This window comes from Bubalus kerabau, chromosome 17, assembly GCF_029407905.1.
Source record: "Bubalus kerabau isolate K-KA32 ecotype Philippines breed swamp buffalo chromosome 17, PCC_UOA_SB_1v2, whole genome shotgun sequence".
NCBI classification, from domain to species: Eukaryota; Metazoa; Chordata; class Mammalia; order Artiodactyla; family Bovidae; genus Bubalus; species Bubalus kerabau.
In genome coordinates, this window is record NC_073640.1 from 37,782,233 (window position 1) to 37,801,114 (window position 18,882).

Here is an 18,882-nt window from a genome sequence, read left to right on the forward strand (position 1 = left end):
CTCATGTTTTTGCACTGTAACCTCACTTGAACCCTGTGAGGTGGCTCCTCTTATCATCACTGTTTAATGGAAGACAAAACTAGGCCTGGAACTGTGAAGTAACTTGTACCAGGTCACATAGCTGCCACCTGGCAGAGCCAGGATCTCAGGGCAGGAGGGCTGGCTCTGAAGTCACGTCTTCCCTGGGTGTGGAATACAGGATTTGAGTTGCTACAAGGAGTCTTCCTGCCCCGTTTCTTCCATCATCCCTGCCCAGGAGTCTCAGGCCCAGTGGAGGGTAGTGCCCTGCCTCCACCGCTGCCACGTGAGGCCACTTCCAGAGAGTCAGCCTACCTGAGAGTTATCCCCAACATACGCCCTGGGATCCTCAGCCCACAGGCCCCTCAGCAGGGCTGCTCAGGCCCAAGGCATCATCCAACCACTATGGAAAAGAGCTTGTCTGTTTTTCAAAACATTAAACATAGAACTACTACCAGCAGTTCCATTCCCAGCTCTACAGCCAAGAGAAACGAAAACATAGGACCACACAGGAACTCATAAACAAATGTTTACAACAGTGTAATTCATAAGAATCAAAAGGAGGAAACAACCCAAATGCCCTTCAATGAATGAATGGGTAGAAAAAATGTTGCTGCACCCACAGTGAAATATTATTTGACCATAAAAAGTAAGTACTGATATGTGCTACACCCTAGATGAAACTCCAAAACATCATGCAGAGGGAGAGAAGCCACATACTAAATGTCACATATCATATGATTGCTTTAATGTGATACATCCAGAATAGGTAAATCTATGGAGTCAGAGAGCAGATTAATGGTTATCGGCTCATCAGGGGATGGGGTTATTGGCATGGAAGGTGAGGGGGTAGGGGTGGGAATGGAGAGTGACTGTTTAATGGGTAGGATATATTGCTGGGGTAATGAAAGAATTTTGTAACTAGAGAGATTGCACGAAATCGCAAATACACTAAATACCACTGAATTGTATAGTTTACAATGGTTCATTGTAATGTGAATTTGGTGGTGGTTTAGCTGCTAAGTCATGTCCGACTCTTGAGACTCCATAAACTGTAGCCTGCCAGGCTCCTCTGTCCTTGGGATTCTCCAGACAAAAATAGTGGAGTGGGTGCCATTTCCTTCTCCAGGGGATCTTTCCAACCCAGGAATCAAACCCGGGTCTCCTGCCTTGCAGGCAGATTCTTTACCGACTGAGCTACAATGGAAGACTCGATTTAAAAAAAAAAAGGGACTTCCCTGGTGGTCCAGTGGTTAAGAGTCTGCCTTCCAATGAAGGAGATGAGGGTTCAATCCCTGGGGAGGGGGGAACTAAGATCCCACATACCTCCAGGGATCTAAGCCTGAGCACCCCCAACTCCTGAGCCAGGAGATGTTGCTTGCACAACAAAGACCTGATGCAGCCAAAAATAAATAAATACTTTTTTTTTTTAAAGGGGACATCAACCCCAGTTGCCTCTACCCTGCTGCAGAGCTCAGGTGCCCCTCCAGCAGGCAGGACCAGACAGTGACCCCCACCCCAGTGAGCTGGCTCACTCAGAGCAGGACTGGCACCAGGGTCATGTCCACTACTCACTCAGGTAGGTGATATGTGTGTCTTGCAGTAAGTGTACAAAGTGTCCTGGAAGTCTTGGTGTCAGGAGAGCTGGAACTTGAACCCAGGGTTGCAGAGCACCTTCCCTTGCCTAGGGCTGTCATATCACCCAGGCTCCTCCTGCTGGCAGGGCTGCTCTCCCAGCCCCACGTCCCTCCTCTCCCAATCTGGAAGACTCTGGGTCTTTGGACTGGCTACCAGTCAGGTTGGGGCGGTCTGCTGAGGCTTTCCTAACAACCATTTAGAGATAGGCTGTGCCAAAGGGCAGGGACATTGTTCTACCTTCCACCACTTCTGCCCACAGTTGAGTGTGAGTAAGAAGCATGGGCACAGTGGTAAGAACCGGGTCCAGGGTCCTGGTCGGGGTGGCCTGTCTGCTCCTGGCATTCTCTGCTACAGACACTGGTAAGACACACCCGCAGGGCCTGCAGAGGTGGGAGCTTCTGGGTTGGTGGGAGGACTTGGAGCAAGGGGCAAGAGTCGGGTAGGGACAGGGAAAGTGGGCAGCCTGCTCAGAGAAGGAGCCCTCTGTTCTGTTCAGTTGTTCACCAGAATGCCAAGGGTTGAACATCCTCTCTGGGCAGGGGCAACCATCCGGGTAATGCTACCCACCTCTTTTTTTTATTATGATAAAATATACAAAACATAAAATTTACCATTTTGACCATTTTTAAGTGCAATTTGTCATGTTTTTAAGAGTTCCTAGGATTTCATTTAATCAGTAAGACACAGACATAGAAATGATTATCATAAGAAAGAAAGTTTACTTGCCATTCCCTAGAAACTGGGCCACTCAGGGAAGCAGGGGTCCCTCAGGAGGCAGAGGAAATGAGCAGGGTGGGGAGGGATGTGGATGATAGCTTTCATTGTTTCCTGTGGGAGGAACAGGTGAGACAGGCAGAGTAGGTCTGGGTTAGCTCATTGGAATGGTTTCAGTAGGTTCTGGGGCACGGGGCTGTCCCTAGTTGTCCAGGACCTGGCCTTACACTGATAAGGGCAGGTGGTTAGTTGCCAGGAGTATGAGGGTGCCCAGAGGTGGCAGGGGCCAGGGGCATGGCCTCTGGATGGACTGTGAAGGGCACATGTCTCAGTGAGTGGTTTACCATCTCTAAGAACTGGCTAGCCCTGGGAGGGCAGGGCCAGCGAGCCAGATGTCAAATTATCAGAACAGAAAAAACAAAAAGATAAGGTTGTCACACCTTATTCAGCAGGTGAGAGTTAAGAGAGGGCAAGTGGCCAGCCCAAGTCCACCACCCACTGCCCACCTGGCAGGTCTGTGGGTCGCAGGGTGGTTTAGCTTGTTCACTAGGGGGAACTGACTCAATCTGGAGGAGAGGTGGGGAGAGGACTTAGCGGGTAGTCACAAGACCCGTTTCACAGGCAGGCTGGGGCAGTTCATCAGAGTGCTCAGAACCCCACCTGGCAGAGGAGGTGCTCAGAGAGCAGACTAGTGGGTCCATCTGCCACCCCATGCACACTCACCCACAGCCCCTCTGTCCTGCCCTCAGGGCCGGGGGTCACTCAGCCTGAAGTGGACACACCCCTGGGCCGTGTGCGAGGCCGGCAGGTGGGCGTGAAGGGCACAGACCGTCTTGTGAACGTCTTCTTGGGCATCCCATTCGCCCAGCCGCCCCTGGGGCCCCACCGGTTCTCGGCCCCACGCCCAGCGGAGTCTTGGGAGGGCGTGCGAGATGCCAGCAGGGCCCACGCCATGTGAGTAGCCCCGCGGAGGTGGGCAGGCAGGCAGGTGGCAGGGGTCCAGCTACCTGGGCTGGTGGGGCTGACCCATTGGCCCTCGGGCTCCTCCTCCGCTACAGGTGCCCACAGGATCCGGAGAGAATGAACAACAGCAGATTTACGCTGGACGGAAAGCACCAGACCTTCCCCATTTCGGAGGACTGCCTGATCCTCAACATATACAGCCCGGCTGAGGCCCCCTCGGTTGCAGGAAGGCCAGTGAGCTGCCTAGAGGGCCCTGTCCACCCAGCCAGCGCGGCCAGGCTTGACTTCTCCCCACCCCCTCTTCGAAAGCGCTCCAGGAGTCCCCAGAATGCTCTGAGCCAGTCAATGGGCAGCCGCGATCACTGACTCACGGCTGTCTCTGCAGGTCATGGTGTGGTTCCACGGGGGCTCTCTCGTGACTGGCACCGCCATCTCCCACGATGGGTCTGCCCTGGCCGCCTATGGGGACGTGGTCGTGGTCACAGTCCAGTACCGCCTGGGCTTCCTTGGCTTTTTCAGGTGAGGCAGCAGGCCTGGCGGAGGGCAATGACTGCACAGGGTGAGGGTCCGGAACTCGAAGCGAGACCGGGTCCCAGGCAAGCAGGGTGCTGGGCAGAGAAGTCAACTGAGGCTCCACCCCCTTGGGGGAGGGGCTTAGCCAAAGCCAGGGTTTGACTTGGGCCTCTGGACACAAGACTTTGGCTCCTGGCCTGTGGGTCAACAGAGTCTGTAGGGTCAAGGAACAACACGTTCCAGAAGCCACTGGAGAGCCAAAGCTGGCGGGTTGCCCAGCCAGGCCCACCCATCCCACATACTGGGCATCTGGCTACCTGGCGTCGTTCATAGCCAGGCCAGATTGAGGAGCAAGGGAAGGTGGGGCATCCCAGGGGCTGATTCAGAGCAAAACTTCAGAGGCTGAGGAAGATCTGTCAAGGGATCCAACCGGCCCTAACCACTGCCCCACCCAACTGCCAGCACTGGGGACAAGCACGCTCCTGGCAACTGGGGCTTCCTCGACGTCGTGGCTGCTCTGCGCTGGGTGCAGGGGAACATCACCCCCTTTGGGGGTGACTTCAACTCTGTCACCATCTTTGGTGAATCCAGCGGGGCCTCTGTCGCCTCTGCCCTGGTGAGTCACCCCAGGGAGGGAGCCAGCATTGGTATCTCCTGTAGTCCCAGACCTCCCAGATCTTCTGCCCTCCTCTGACAGCCATCTGTCCTCCACACTGCCCTCAGGTCCTGTCCCCGCTGGCTGCAGGGTTGTTCCACAGAGCTATAGCACAGAGTGGAATCATCACCATACCAGGGTTACTGGATCCTAACCCCTGGCTCCTGGCTCAGGTCTGCATTTCTTTCACTCTCTCACCCCATGTACACCTGCCCTATGCTTGCTCTTGGAGTCCCAAGGCGGAGGTGTTAACCAGTAGCCAGCTCCTTGCTGGAAGAGAGGGATACACTAGGCTGAAGGAAACACATGACCAGTGAGAACTCAGGGAAAACCGCCAGAGCTCCTAGGGTGTGACATGGTCCCTGAAGCCATCCCTCCAGCCTCACGGGCTACCTGACCCTGCTCCAGCCTCAGCACCAACCATGGTCCCTTCCCTGCCAGAGTAGCGCACACATGACTCCCTCCCCACCTAAACCCTCTATCCTTTCCTTATGTGCCTGCATACTAAATCACTTTAGTTGTGTCCAATCCTTTGGGACCCTGTGGCCTATAGCCCACCAGACTCCTCTGTCCATGGCAGTCTCCAGGCAAGAATACTGGAGTGGGTTGCTGTACCCTCCTCCAGGGGATCTTCCCAGATTTAGGGATTGAACCTACATCTCTCACATCCCCTGCGCTGGCAGACAAGTTCTTTATAACTAGCATCACCTCCTTCCCTTACTCCATAAAACTTTTTTGAGCCCACTGACTCTGGGACTAGAGTTAATTAGATAATGACACAGTTCTCACAGGGGTAGAGGGGACCCAGACACACACACACAGATAGTGACAGTAATGACGTAATGGGGGACACATGGAGTGCCTGGGGACCGCCCAAGCTGGTGGGCAAGGAAAGCTTATCTGAGTTGGTGGTAGATCTCTGGCCAGTGTCAAGGTCCTGTTCTCTTACATCATTGACCCGTTTCTCCTACAAATTCATCCTCTGTGGGAGGCAGAGGGCTGGAAGTGGGCACTGATGGGCGAGAGGGAGTCAAGACACTTTTGTCTTTCCCAGACCCTCGCAGACTCCTTGGCCTGCAACTCTGACTCCTCGGCTGAGATGGTGCAGTGCCTTCGGCAGAAGACGAGCGAGGAGATGATCCTTGCCTACAAGTTGGTATGCTCACTTCTTGGGGAATGGCAGTGGGCAGTGACACAGAGAGGATTCTGTCCAGTGCCTGCAGGAGCAGAGGGCCAATCATCAGTGTAGGGTGAGGCAGCTTCCCAGGAGGCGAAGGGTCTGGGGGCATGAAGAGGGGGGCCACCCCAGTCCTGAGGGTCTTCTAGCAAAGAAGACAGCTTAAAAGCATCATGGGCCTGGTCTCCCAACTCCCTCCAGTCTTCTCACCTTGGTGATCTCATCCCCTCTCTTCTCCTTAAGGCTCAGCCACCCAGGCAGGCAGCCAAGGGATCTCTAGGGTCCCATCTGTTGAGGGCCTGACTGGGAGGCTCTCTGCTTTGTTTTCTCCTGCAGAAAAAAGTAGCTTTGTACAACATCGACGGCACCTTCTTTCCCAAGAGCCCTGAGGAGCTCCTGAGGGAGAGGCAGTTCCCCTCTGTGCCCTTCCTCTTCGGTGTCAACAACCACGAGTTTGGCTGGCTCATCCCCAGGGTGAGTGTGCCCTTCAAGGCCCTCCCTGCCCCACGTGGTTCTCTCCCACCCTGATATCATCTCCATGTGCTGTGAGCTCAGACCCTTCTGTCTCATGGGTGAGGAAGCAGAGGCTGACCCAGTTTCATTTTCTCAAAGCAAATATTTCCTTCTTAGGGACCACATTTTTGTACTTTCTAGGAAGTACTGATCCATGGTATATTCCTGCCTTGGTGTCTGGTTTATGAATCAGGCTCTATGAGACTAGTTTGTGTGACTCTGTACCTGAGAGACCAAGCCCCCAAGATTCCCAGGTTTCTGACAATGTCAAGTCACTGGGAGACATCGTGGCCCACGTGCCTTCCAGTCCTTTTCAGGTGCACAGAACACCCCACACAGTGTCACTGTCATACCTTCCTTCTAAGCATCTTCTCATATTTCATTCTCACTCTTCCACCCATCTTCACAATGAATGAATTTAATGCCTGCAAAACCTTCCACAAAGAAAGGGTTGTCTCACCACATTAACAAATTGAAAAATAAAAACCATATGATTATCTCAATAGATGCAGAGAAAGCCTTTGACAAAATTCAACATCCATTTATGATCAAAACTCTCCAGAAAGCAGGAATAGAAGGAACCTACCTCAACATAATCAAAGCTATATATGACAAACCCACAGCAAACATTATCCTCAATGGTGAAAAATTGAAAGCATTTCCTCTAAAGTCAGGAACAAGACAAGGGTGCCCACTTTCACCATTACTATTCAACATAGTTTTGGAAGTTTTGGCCACAGCAATCAGAGCAGAAAAAGAAATAAAAGGAATCCAAATTGGAAAAGAAGAAGTAAAGCTCTCACTGTTTGCAGATGACATGATCCTCTACATAGAAAACCCTAAAGACTCCACCAGAAAATTACTAGAACTAATCAATGACTATAGTAAAGTTGCAGGATATAAAATCAACACACAGAAATCCCTTGCATTCCTATACACTAATAATGAGAAAACAGAAAGAGAAATTAAGGAAACAATTCCATTCACCATTGCAACGGAAAGAATAAAATACTTAGGAATATATCTACCTAAAGAATCTAAAGACCTATATATAGAAAACTATAAAACACTGGTGAAAGAAATCAAAGAGGACACTAACAGATGGAGAAATATACCATGTTCATGGATTGGAAGAATCAATGTAGTGAAAATGAGTATACTACCCAAAGCAATCTATAGATTCAATGCAATCCCTATCAAGCTACCAACAGCATTCTTCACAGAGCTAGAACAAATAATTTCACAATTTGTATGGAAAAACAAAAAACCTCGAATAGCCAAAGCGATCTTGAGAAAGAAGAATGGAACTGGAGGAATCAACCTACCTGACTTCAGGCTCTACTACAAAGCCACAGTTATCAAGACAGTATGGTACTGGCACAAAGACAGAAATATAGATCAATGGAACAAAATAGAAAGCCCAGAGATAAATCCACGCACATATGGACACCTTATCTTCGACAAAGGAGGCAAGAATATACAATGGATTAAAGACAATCTCTTTAACAAGTGGTGCTGGGAACTCTGGTCAACCACTTGTAAAAGAATGAAACTAGAACACTTTCTAACACCATACACAAAAATAAACTCAAAATGGATTAAAGATCTAAACGTAAGACCAGAAACTATAAAACTCCTAGAGGAGAACATAGGCAAAACACTCTCTGACATACATCACAGCAGGATCCTCTATGACCCACCTCCCAGAATATTGGAAATAAAAGCAAAAATAAACAAATGGGACCTAATTAACCTTAAAAGCTTCTGCACATCAAAGGAAACTATTAGCAAGGTGAAAAGACAGCCTTCAGAATGGGAGAAGATAATAGCAAATGAAGCAACTGACAAACAACTAATCTCGAGAATATACAAGCAACTCCTACAGCTCAACTCCAGAAAAATAAATGACCCAATCAAAAAATGGGCCAAAGAACTAAATAGACATTTCTCCAAAGAAGACATAAAGATGGCTAACAAACACATGAAAAGATGCTCAACATCACTCATTATCAGAGAAATGCAAATCAAAACCACTATGAGGTACCATTTCACACCAGTCAGAATGGCTGCAATCCAAAAGTCTACAAGTAATAAATGCTGGAGAGGGTGTGGAGAAAAGGGAACCCTCTTACACTGTTGGTGGGAATGCAAACTAGTGCAGCCACTATGGAGAACAGTGTGGAGATTCCTTAAAAAACTGGAAATAGACCTGCCTTATGATCCAGCAATCCCACTGCTGGGCATACACACTGAGAAAACCAGAAGGGAAAGAGACACGAGTACCCCAATGTTCATCGCAGCACTGTTTATAATAGCCAGGACATGGAAGCAACCTAGATGTCCATCAGCAGATGAATGGATAAGAAAGCTTTGGTACATATACACAATGGAGTATTATTCAGCCATTAAAAAGAATACATTTGAATCAGTTCTAATGAGGTGGATGAAACTGGAGCCTATTATACAGAGTGAAGTAAGCCAGAAAGAAAAACACCAATACAGTATACTAACGCATATATATGGAATTTAGAAAGATGGTAACAGTAACCCTGTGTACGAGACAGCAAAAGAGACACTGATGTATAGAACAGTCTTATGGACTCTGTGGGAGAGGGAGAGGGTGGGAAGATTTGGGAGAATGGCATTGAAACATGTAAATATCATGTATGAAATGAGATGCCAGTCCAGGTTCGATGCACGATACTGGATGCTTGGGGCTGGTGCACTGGGACGACCCAGAGGGATGGAATGGGGAGGGAGGAGGGAGGAGGGTTCAGGATGGGGAACACATGTATACCTGTGGCGGATTCATTTTGATATTTGGCAAATCTAATACAGTTATGTAAAGTTTAAAAATAAAATAAAATTAAAAAAAATTAAAAAAAAAAAAAAAAGAAAGGGTTGTCTCATAATTTTCCTTCATTTCATTGCTTCTGCAGCTTCTCATTTTAATCACTGAAGGTAATATTGCAGTGAACGTCTTCATGTCCACAGCTTTGTCCTCTGACTTATTTCCTTGGATTTAATTCCCAGGGGGACATTTGGGTGCTTGTTAGATGAAAGCCTTAAGCAATGTTGACACTCACTGAAGTTTGTAGGAGTTTACAGTCCAGGGGTGTGTGTGTGTGTGTGTGTGTGTGTGTGTGTGTGTGTAATAGCAGAAGAGTGCCCTGGACTCTGGTAGGCAGCCTTGCCCCCACACTTGCAACATTGAATTGTGAGTGTTAACAGTGAAAGACAGCCGACTTGGCTGGCTCCCAAGACATAGGCAAACCTGTCTGGTGTGGAACGCTGTGCCCAGGACTTTGTAGCTAAAGATATTTCTCAGGTTGGTGACTCAGCGGGCTGCTCACCGCATCACTAGTGCAGGCGTTCCCTCCACTCTCCATAGGAGCACAACCATAACATTTTCAGCCAACTAGATGTTTACTAAGTATCCACGGTGAAAGCTTTAGCCATGGAAAGTAATCTGTATTCCTAATGGAAACCTCTCCACTTCTTACATGTTGCTATTGGTACCGCACTTTCTGAAATTACTTCACTGATTCAAACTGCCACCAGCAATGTCTACAGGTTTTTTGTTTGGTTTTGTTTCATTTAGTTTGACTGCTATGAGGCTTGGGGGATCTTAGTTCCCCGACTAGGAATCAAACCCAGGCCCCTTGTGGTGGAAGCACAGAGTCCTAACCACTTGACCACCAGTGAAGTCCCTGGAATCTACAGGCTTTCTTGCAACCCAACCAGCGTTTGCAGAGCACAATTTTTTAAATGTCAACTTTTAAAAAATATAATTTACATAGCATAAAAGTTACCTCTTTAAAGTGTACAATTCAGTGGCTCTTAGTATACTCACAAAGCTGTGCAGCCATCACTGTATCTTATTCCAGAACATTTGCTTCACCATCACGCAGAAAGAAGCCCATACCCATTTAGCTGTCACTTCCCATCCCTCCCCATGGCCCCCACCCCAGCACTTGGCAACCATGAATCTACTCTCTGTCTCTGATCTACTCTCTGTCAAATCTATGGATTTGCCTCTTCTGGACATTTCATATAATAGAATCATACAATATTTGGGGTTTTGTGTCTGACTTCTTTCACCTAATATAATGTTTTCAAGGGCCATCTATGTTGTAGTGGATATCAGTACTTCCCTCTTTTTTATGGCTGAATAGTTCAGTGTATGGGAGAAGGCAATGGCACCCCACTCCAGTACTGTTGCCTGGAAAATCCCATGGATGGAGGAGCCTGGTAGGCTGCAGTCCATGGGGTCACTTAGAGTCGGACACGACTGAGCGACTTCACTTTCACTTTCCACTTTCATGTATCGGAGAAGGAAATGGCAATCCACTCTAGTGTTCTCGCCTGGAGAATCCCAGGGACGGGGGAGCCTGGTGGGCTGTAGGGGTCGCACAGAGTCGGACACGACTGAAGCGACTTAGTAGTAGTAGTAGTTTAGTGTATGGATACACCACATTTGTTTATCCAGTCATCAGTTGGTAGACAGTTGGGTTGTTTCCACCTTTTTGGCTCTTATGGATTCCCCTACTATGAACGTTTGTGTACCAGTTTTTGTGCAAATATATGCCTTAATTGGTCTTGGTTATATACTCAGGGATGGAACCAGTGGGTCATGGATTAAGTCTATGCTTAATCATTTCAGGAACTGCTGAAGTATTTTTCAAAGTAGCTGCACCACTTTATATTCCCACCAGCAGTGTGTAAGGATTTCAATTACTCCACATCCTTGCCAATGCTTGTTAATATCTTTTGTTTTGATTGTAGTCATCCCAGTGGGTGTGAAGTGGTATCTCATTGTGGTTTTGAGTTGCACTTCCCTAGTGACTAAAATGGTGAACATCTTTTCATGTGCTTATCAGCCATTTTAGTATTTCCTTTGGAGAACTGTCTTCTGTTTTGCCCATTTTTAAATTGAATTATTTGTCTTTTTATTGTTGAGTTGTAAAATTTTTCATATATTCCAGATATATGATTTTCAAATATTTTTCCCATTCTGTGGATTGTATTTTCACGTTGTTGACAGTATCCTTTGTCACACAATTTAAAAAAAATTGATGAAGTTTATCTGTTCTTCTGTTGCTTGCCATTTTTTTTTGTCATACCTAAGAAATGATTGCTAAATCCAAGGTCATAAAGGTTTACCTCTATGATTACTTCTCAGAATTTTATAGTTTTAGCTGTTATATTTAGGTCTAGATTCATTTCAAGTTAATTTTTGTATATGGTGTGAGCTAGGGCTCTTTTGCACATGGTATCTTCTTGTCCCTGCATGATCTGTTGAAAAAAACTATTATTTTCTTATTGAACTGTCTTGGTGCCCTTATTGAAAATCAGCTGGTCATGAATGAAGGAGTTTATTTCTGGACTTTGAATTCTACTCTATTCATTTATCCTTATGCCACTGCCATAGTATCTTGATTACAGCAGTATTATAGTAAGTTTTAAAATTGGGAAGTGTGAATTCCTCAACTCTGTTCTTCTTTTTCAAGATTGCTATATTATTTTGTCAGAGTTGCCATAACAAAGAACCACAATCTGAGTGGCTTAAACAATGGACATTAAGTGTCTCACAGTCCTAGAGGCTACAAGTCTGAAATCAAGATGTTAGCAAGATTGGTTCCTTCTAAGTGCTGTGAGAGAGAATCCATGCCTCGTTTTAATGTTTCCGTCGGCCTCGTATATTCCTTGGCTTATAGATGGCGTTCTCTCTCTGGCTTTCCCTCTGACCCATCTATCTCTGTGCAAATTCCCCCTTTTACAAGGACACCAGACATACTAGACAGTGCTCTGTGCTCAGTTGCTTCTGACTCTTTGTGACCCCATGGACTGTAGCCTGTCAGGCTCCTCTGTCCATGGGATTTCCCAGGAAAGAGTACTGGAGTAGGTTGCCATTTCCTTCTCCAGGGGATTTTCCTGACTCAGGGATTGAACATGTGACTCTTGTGTCTCCTGCATTGCAGGCAGATTCTTTACCCACTGCACCATCAGGGAAGCTGATACTAGACTAGAGCCCACCCTAATGATTACCTCTGTAATCATCTGAACTTGACTAATGGCCTCATCTTTACACAAGAGCACATTCTGAGGTACTGGGGATTATGACTCCACATGTATTTATGTGGAGACACAATCAGTCCATAATAATTGTTTAGCTGTTCTGAGTCCCTTGCACTCCCATGTGAATTGTGGTCGGCTTGTCCATTCCTGAAAAGAAAAAAAAAGCAACTGAGATTCTGATTGGATCACACTGACTCTCTAGTTCAATTTGGGAAGTATTGTCATTTTAACAATATTAAGTCATCCAATCCGTGAACATGGAACATCTTCACATTTAGTTAAGTCTTCTTTAATTTCTCTCAATTATGTCTTCTAGTTTTTAATGTACAGTCTTGTACTTCCCTTATTAAATTTATTCCTAAGTATTTTATTCTTTTCAATGCTATTGTAAATGGAATTGTTTTCTTCATGTCACCTTCAGATTATTCATTGCTAGTGTATAGGAGCAATTGGTATATTGATCTTGTAGAACAACTGTTTAAAAAGTTTTGCTACTTTAGCTTCTGTGGCCTTTAGTTTAGTACCTTAATTCCTAGTGAAGATTAACGTCTCCTCTTGGGTATACACTTTTTGTGTTTGTTTATCTGTGAATTTTTTGTTCCTGCCACTACAAATATTAGCCAAGAGTCTGGGAGTCATGAAAATAACTTTAATAACTTTAACCTTTCTATCCTGCTTACTCTGTCAAGGCCTTTATGCATTAACCCAGTTCTCATAACAATCCCATGAGGTAAGATATTGTCACTCCTTTTACAGATTAAAAGGGGCTTTCCTCATAGCTCAGTATTCTTGGGCTTCCCTTGTGGCTCAGCTAGTAAAGAATTCGCCTGAAATGTGGGAGACCTGGGTTCGATCCTTGGGTTGGGAAGATCCCCTAGAGAAGGGAAAGGTTACCCAGTCCAGTACTCTGGCCTGGAGAATTCCATGGACTTATGCAGTCCATGGGGTCACAAAGAGTCAGATATGACTGAGCTACTGTTACTCACTTACAGATTAAGAAACTGTGACATAGAGAGTTTAAGTAACTGGTTCATGTTATGTACCTAGTAAGTAGCGGAGCTGGGACTTAAACCAGAGACCAGGCTTTTAAAACTGTAACATGTAAAGCCAACATTTTTTGAAATATTTGTTTATTTTATTTCTATTATTTATTTGGCTGTGTCAGGTCTTAGCTGCACCATGCGAACTCTTAGTTGCAGCATGGGGGTTCCCTGACCAGGGATCGAACCCAGGCCCCCTGCATGGAAAGCAGGGTCTCAGTCACCAGACCACCAGAGAAGTTCCTGAAGTCAACATTGAATTTTAAAGACAACATTTGAACTTTCTTTGTAACCCCTGCTACAGGACCTGGGGGTCTTGATGTTATTCTATGAAAATATTGAACAAATTCCGAGACTGCTGCTAACCCCTTGCTTGTTGTATTTGGTGCTTTTCCCTCCCTCCTGAATTAGAAGTTTATTTTTAGGGAGGTCTTCAGGCTAGTGGGTTTGGCCACACTCAGCTCCATAATGAGCTCATGGTCACAGGGCTGTGAACACTGGCCTGCTCCAAGCTGGGAGCTGGCTGGGAAGGTGAGGGTGAGGGGCATGGGCCGTGATGAGGCTGCACTGAGAGGACCTTGGTGTCTCCACAGGGCTGGGGTTTCCTGGATAAGATGGATCAACTGAGCCTGGAGGACATGCTGGCCATCTTGAGGCCCTTCTTGACCTATATGGTGAGAAAAAGGCAGGAAAGAGTGGTCCAGTGGGGCTGAACCCAACACAGTCTCTACCCCCTACCCTCCAACACCCAGCTACCTACCTGCCACCAAGCCTGGGGGGCAACTGTTGGATTTTAGTTCTGTCTAGGAATCCCCTTGGACATGACACAACATGGTTCTCAAAGCAAGAGCATCACCACATCATTTTCATCACAGACTACCCATAATGAGCACACACTCTCTGCCAGGGACTGTGCTGAGCACTAGGACAGGCATTCAAATCCTCCAATCCTCATTACAACTTTGTGAAGCAGGGACTTTCATTATCCTCATGTTACAGATGAGGAAACTGAGGCTCAAGGCCTCATGGTGGGTAAAGGGCAGAGGCAGAGCTTGTGCCAGTCATCTGATCCCAGAGCTTAAGATGGCACTGCCAGACCTGAAACCAGGTGGTGCATGCGTGCTAAGTTGCTTCAGTCCTGTCCAACTCTTTGCAACACTATGGACTATAGCCCGCCAGGCTCCTCTGTCCCTGGGATCCTCCAGGCAAGAATACTGGAGTGGGTGCCATGCCCTCTTCCAGGGGCTCTTCCAGACCCAGGGATCGAATTCGCATCTCTTAAGTCTCCTGAATTGGCAGGCAGGTTCTTTACCACTAGCACCTCCTGGGATGCCCGAAACCTGGTGGATCTGAGGTCAAATCCTGACCCTGGCTGCTTGTCCACAGTTAACCTTCCATTTCTTCACTCATAAATAGGGATGCTACATCCCACCCATGTGAGCTGTTTAAGGAAGATATTGGATGCTGTATTGGAAGAGTCTGGTACACAGGAGGTGCTCAATCGATGTACATTTCCTTCCTTTAAGACTCTCTAGTCCCTCCTCACTCACACAACCTCATCACTGCTCTCTGGAGCTGGGGGAAGTCCCATGATTCATTCTTCCACTAACTTCCTAGTTAACTTCAACTGAGTGCCTGCTCTAGGCCAGAACTCTGTGATTCACATAGGCTGCCAAACCACCTTACAGGGAGGAACTGACTTTCAGAGAGATTCAGCAACCTGTCTGGGGTCATACAGCCAAGCAATGATTGCAGGGCGAGCATTTAACTCCAGATTTGACCTCTTCCCACCCAGACATCATCTAGAACCCCCAAGGAAGGCAGGTGGCTAGCCTCCTGGCACATGAGCCCTGGGATATGAAAAACGCCAGACAGGAGGATGCAGGACTTCTTGGAAGGGTCTTCCATGGCTGTGGGATCTGACAAGGCCTCTTGCCCCAGGATGTGCCCACTGAGGTGATGCCCACCATCATAAAGGAATACCTAGGCAGCAGCTCAGATGGACAAGCCAAGCAAGAAGCCTTCCAGGAATTGATAAGTGACATTATCATAACCTTACCCATGTTGCAATTTGCAAGAGACCTCCAAGGTAGGCCTATCACTGTCTAACCTGTCCCACCCTTCCCACTTGAGCCCAGGACCTGAGCTATCACGGGTGACACAGCCTCATGCTGCACTGCTCCCCCACTCACCACTTCCTCTCTGGGATGCACTGTCACAGCTGTGAGAGGAGACTCTGGCAGGACACTCTGCAGAGGAGAAAACCAAGGCACAGAGAGATGCAGCGACCTGTCAGAGGTCACTCAGAAGGGCTTATCACCAATTCTCTGGGATTCAATTGACTCATGAGTGATTTTTTCTGCTTTCAGCCTTCCTCCTGGGAGAAAAGTCTTGTTTCCTCCAAGCTTCATGGCTCAGCAGTCCCCAAACTTTTTGGCGCCAGGGACTGTTTTCATGGAAGACAATGTTTCCACAGACCAGGAGTGGGAGGGGGGTGGTTTCAGGATGACTCAAGCAATTGCATTTATTGTACACTTTATTTCTATTTATTGTGACGTCACCTCCACCTCAGATCATCAGGCATTCGATCCTGGAGACTGCGGACCCCTGTTGTGGCTAAACCCTAACACAGTCCTAGAACAGTTCCGAGTTCCTGTCTTTGTGACCCCTTGGGCAGATACATAACCCTTCTGGGCTCGTTTTCTCATTTCTAAATTGGCTATAGTAGGGACTTCCCTGATGGGCCAGTGGCTAAGATTCCAGGCTCCCAGTGCAGGGGACCTGGGTTCAATCCCTGGTCAGGGGGAACTAACGATCCTGCATGCCACAACAAGATTTGGTGCAGCCAAATAGATAAAAATTTAAAGAAATAAAATGGCAATCATAATGCGTAATGATCTAACCCATAGGTTATTATGAGGATGAACTGAATGATGGCACTTAAAGCACATGGACTGGTGCTGAACATCCAGCAAGTACTCAGGAAAGGCTTGCTGTTCATCATTTTGTCATCATTATTATCACTGGTATTGGTGCTATGATGAGCCTGGCTTAGCAAAGATAGTGCCTGATCAGGCTGTGGGTGACCATCTCTCATCCAGCCCTCTCTCCACAGATTCTGGGGTCTCCATCTTTTTCTATGAGTTCCAGCATCGACCCAGTTCTTTTGCGAAGATCAAGCCAGCCTGGGTCCGGGCTGATCATGGGGCTGAGTTGACCTTCATGTTCGGCGGTCCTTTCCTCACGGATGAGAGCTCCATGTTGGGTGAGGATGACGGACCGGTGATCTTTAGGTTTCTGGCTCCACCAGGGGAGGAGAGGGGCTTGCAGAAACAGAGGTCTCAGGTCAGCATAAGGGACCCTGGAGTCTCCTTCAGGACCCACCTGAACCTGATCCAAGTCTGTCCTTCCCACAGCCTTTCCAGAAGCCACAGAGGAGGAGAAGCAACTGAGCCTCACCATGATGGCCCAGTGGACCAACTTTGCCTGGACAGGGTGAGTAAGCAAACAGGCCTGCCTGGCTTTGGGCCTAGGACTACTTAGAGCTGCCTGCCTGGGAGCAATACAGGAGGCCTTGGTCTTCATTCATTCATTCCTCCCACCCAGGGACCCCAATGGCAAGGGGCTGCCTCTTTGGCCACCATTCAACCATGCGGAGGAATACCTGGAAATCAGCCTGGTGCCACGGGTCAACCAGAAGCCAAGGGAGGCCCGAATGCAGCTCTGGGCAGAGATACTTCCCACCAAGTTTGGGCAGTGGCAGCAGAAGCAGAAGGGCAAGAAGGTCCAGGAGGAACTCTGAGGCAGGCCCTGAGCCTTCTGGGCTGGAGCTCAGCCCTAGGGGTGACCACATCCCAGGCGGGCAGCCTCCTTCTCTCCCTGCTGTGCTATGTGCTAAATCGCTTCAGTTGTGTCTCTTTTGCAACCCCATGGACTGTAGCCCGCCAGGCTCCTCTGTCCCTGGGATTCTCCAGGCAAGAATACTAGAGCAGGTTGCCATGCCTTCCTCCAGGGGATCTTCCTGACCCAAGGATCGAAGCAGGGTCTCTTACATCTCCTGCATGGGGAGGAGGGTTCTTTACCTCTAGTGCCATCTAGGAAGCCCTCTCTCACTGCTAAGAGACTTTATCCCAAACCAGGCTGATGGGCAGTCATGTCCCTTAAAGCAGGTGTCCCCAACCTCCGGGATCTAATGCCTGATGATCTGAGGTGGGGCTGATGTCATAATAAAAGAAATAAAGTGAACAATAAATGTAATGCACTTGACTCATCCTGAAACCATTCCCTCCTCCCCAGTCGATGGAAAAATTGTCTTCTACAAAACCAGTCGCTGGTGCCGAAAACGTTGGGGACTGCTCGCTGCATTAGAGCATCAGCCCCTCTGTGACTCCTGTGAAATGTTGCCTGCTTCTCATCTAGGGGGATTTTGCCCAAACTTCCCCCTCTTCCCACTTGCTCCAAGGAAAGTTCCCGCTCATACCTCAAGCTCCGCAGAGGATCCTCCTCCAGAAAGCCTTCCCTGCCTCTCTGGGCCTGGCCCAAGCTCTGCCCATGACAGTGCATCCCACTCTAGGCTGGCACTGCTGGAGTCGGCATTCCTCTTCCCCTCTCAGAAGCTCTCTGAGAGTGGAAATCAGCCTGACCCCACTCTGCATCTCCCATACCAGGATCAGGCAGGATCTGGGGTCAAAGGATGCTTGCTGAGTGAGAGACTGAGAAAGTATGAGGATGGGCATGTGAACCCACGCCCTTGAGGCACCAAAGCTCTGCTTAGTTCTGGACAAATGTTGTCCTCTCTGATCAGAAGGGTGGGTGGACTCTGGTGGCAGAGACCTGGGGTTGGAGAAGGTGGGTCCTGCGGCTTCAGGGGATCCAGCGGACAACCGATCTCAGAGGCCTCTGACTAGGGTTGGGGGAGGTCCCCGTGTCCATGCTGCCCAGTCTTGGCCCTTGCACAAGACAGAGCAGAGTCCAGCAGGGCCAGGGCTCCCACCCTTGGACATGAGATGCAAACTTCCCAGCCCTAGTACCTCACCCGCTTATGGCCTGCCTGGGCTCTTTCCTCTCCCCCCAGCTGGGGGAGACTGACTTCTGGGGTTGCACAGTTCTCAGAGCACCACCAGGACGTGGGAGAACAGGCTGGGGGTGGGTGTCTGGACTAGTGCATCAGTCAAGCTGCTGTCACAGAGAGAAGACAAGGTCTGCCCTCTCATGCAACAACAGGTGAAAAGCAGCCAGAGGTTTTTGAGTGGGGCACACATTTCTTTATTTTGTTTGGTTTTGAGGATCAATATACCCTTCCCTTGAGACATCTGGATTTTAATACAAACACAATGACTTCCCCTCCCCCCACTATCTCGTCCCACCAACTCTGGTCCCACATACACCCTTCCTCAGACTAAGTTCCTGGCTGCTGCTGCTTGAATGAAAACTACTTGCAGTTGAGACCAATTCTGTTTTGTGCACACACGCTAAGTCGTTTTAATCATGCCCAACTCTTTGTAACCCCATGGACTGTAGCTCTCCACGTTCCTTTGTCCATGGGGTTCTCCAGGCAAGAATATTGCAGTGGG

The 18,882-nt window shown here is 48.1% G+C and overlaps 1 protein-coding gene across 1 annotated transcript; it reads left to right on the forward strand.

The window, feature by feature from the left end:
- The first annotated feature begins 1,934 nt into the window (after positions 1-1,934).
- Positions 1,935-17,111, forward strand: CES3 (carboxylesterase 3). The gene is made up of 13 exons (XM_055552479.1): positions 1,935-2,016; positions 3,120-3,324; positions 3,429-3,567; positions 3,719-3,852; positions 4,309-4,462; positions 4,570-4,674; positions 5,556-5,657; positions 6,015-6,152; positions 13,903-13,983; positions 15,251-15,398; positions 16,425-16,574; positions 16,726-16,804; positions 16,916-17,111. The coding sequence occupies exons 1-13, from the start codon at positions 1,935-1,937 to the stop codon at positions 17,109-17,111; spliced, it is 1,713 nt and encodes a 570-aa protein (XP_055408454.1).
- Positions 17,112-18,882: the final 1,771 nt, after the last annotated feature.

Excerpts from the sequence above, each read along its gene's own strand:
- CES3 (XM_055552479.1), top strand. The coding sequence starts at position 1,935 with ATGGGCACAGTGGTAAGAACCGGGTCCAGGGTCCTGGTCGGGGTGGCC. Across the intron at positions 4,463-4,569 it reads CCTCTGTCGCCTCTGCCCTG|GTCCTGTCCCCGCTGGCTGC; the intron begins GTGAGTCACCCC and ends CACTGCCCTCAG. Across the intron at positions 5,658-6,014 it reads TGATCCTTGCCTACAAGTTG|AAAAAAGTAGCTTTGTACAA; the intron begins GTATGCTCACTT and ends TTTCTCCTGCAG.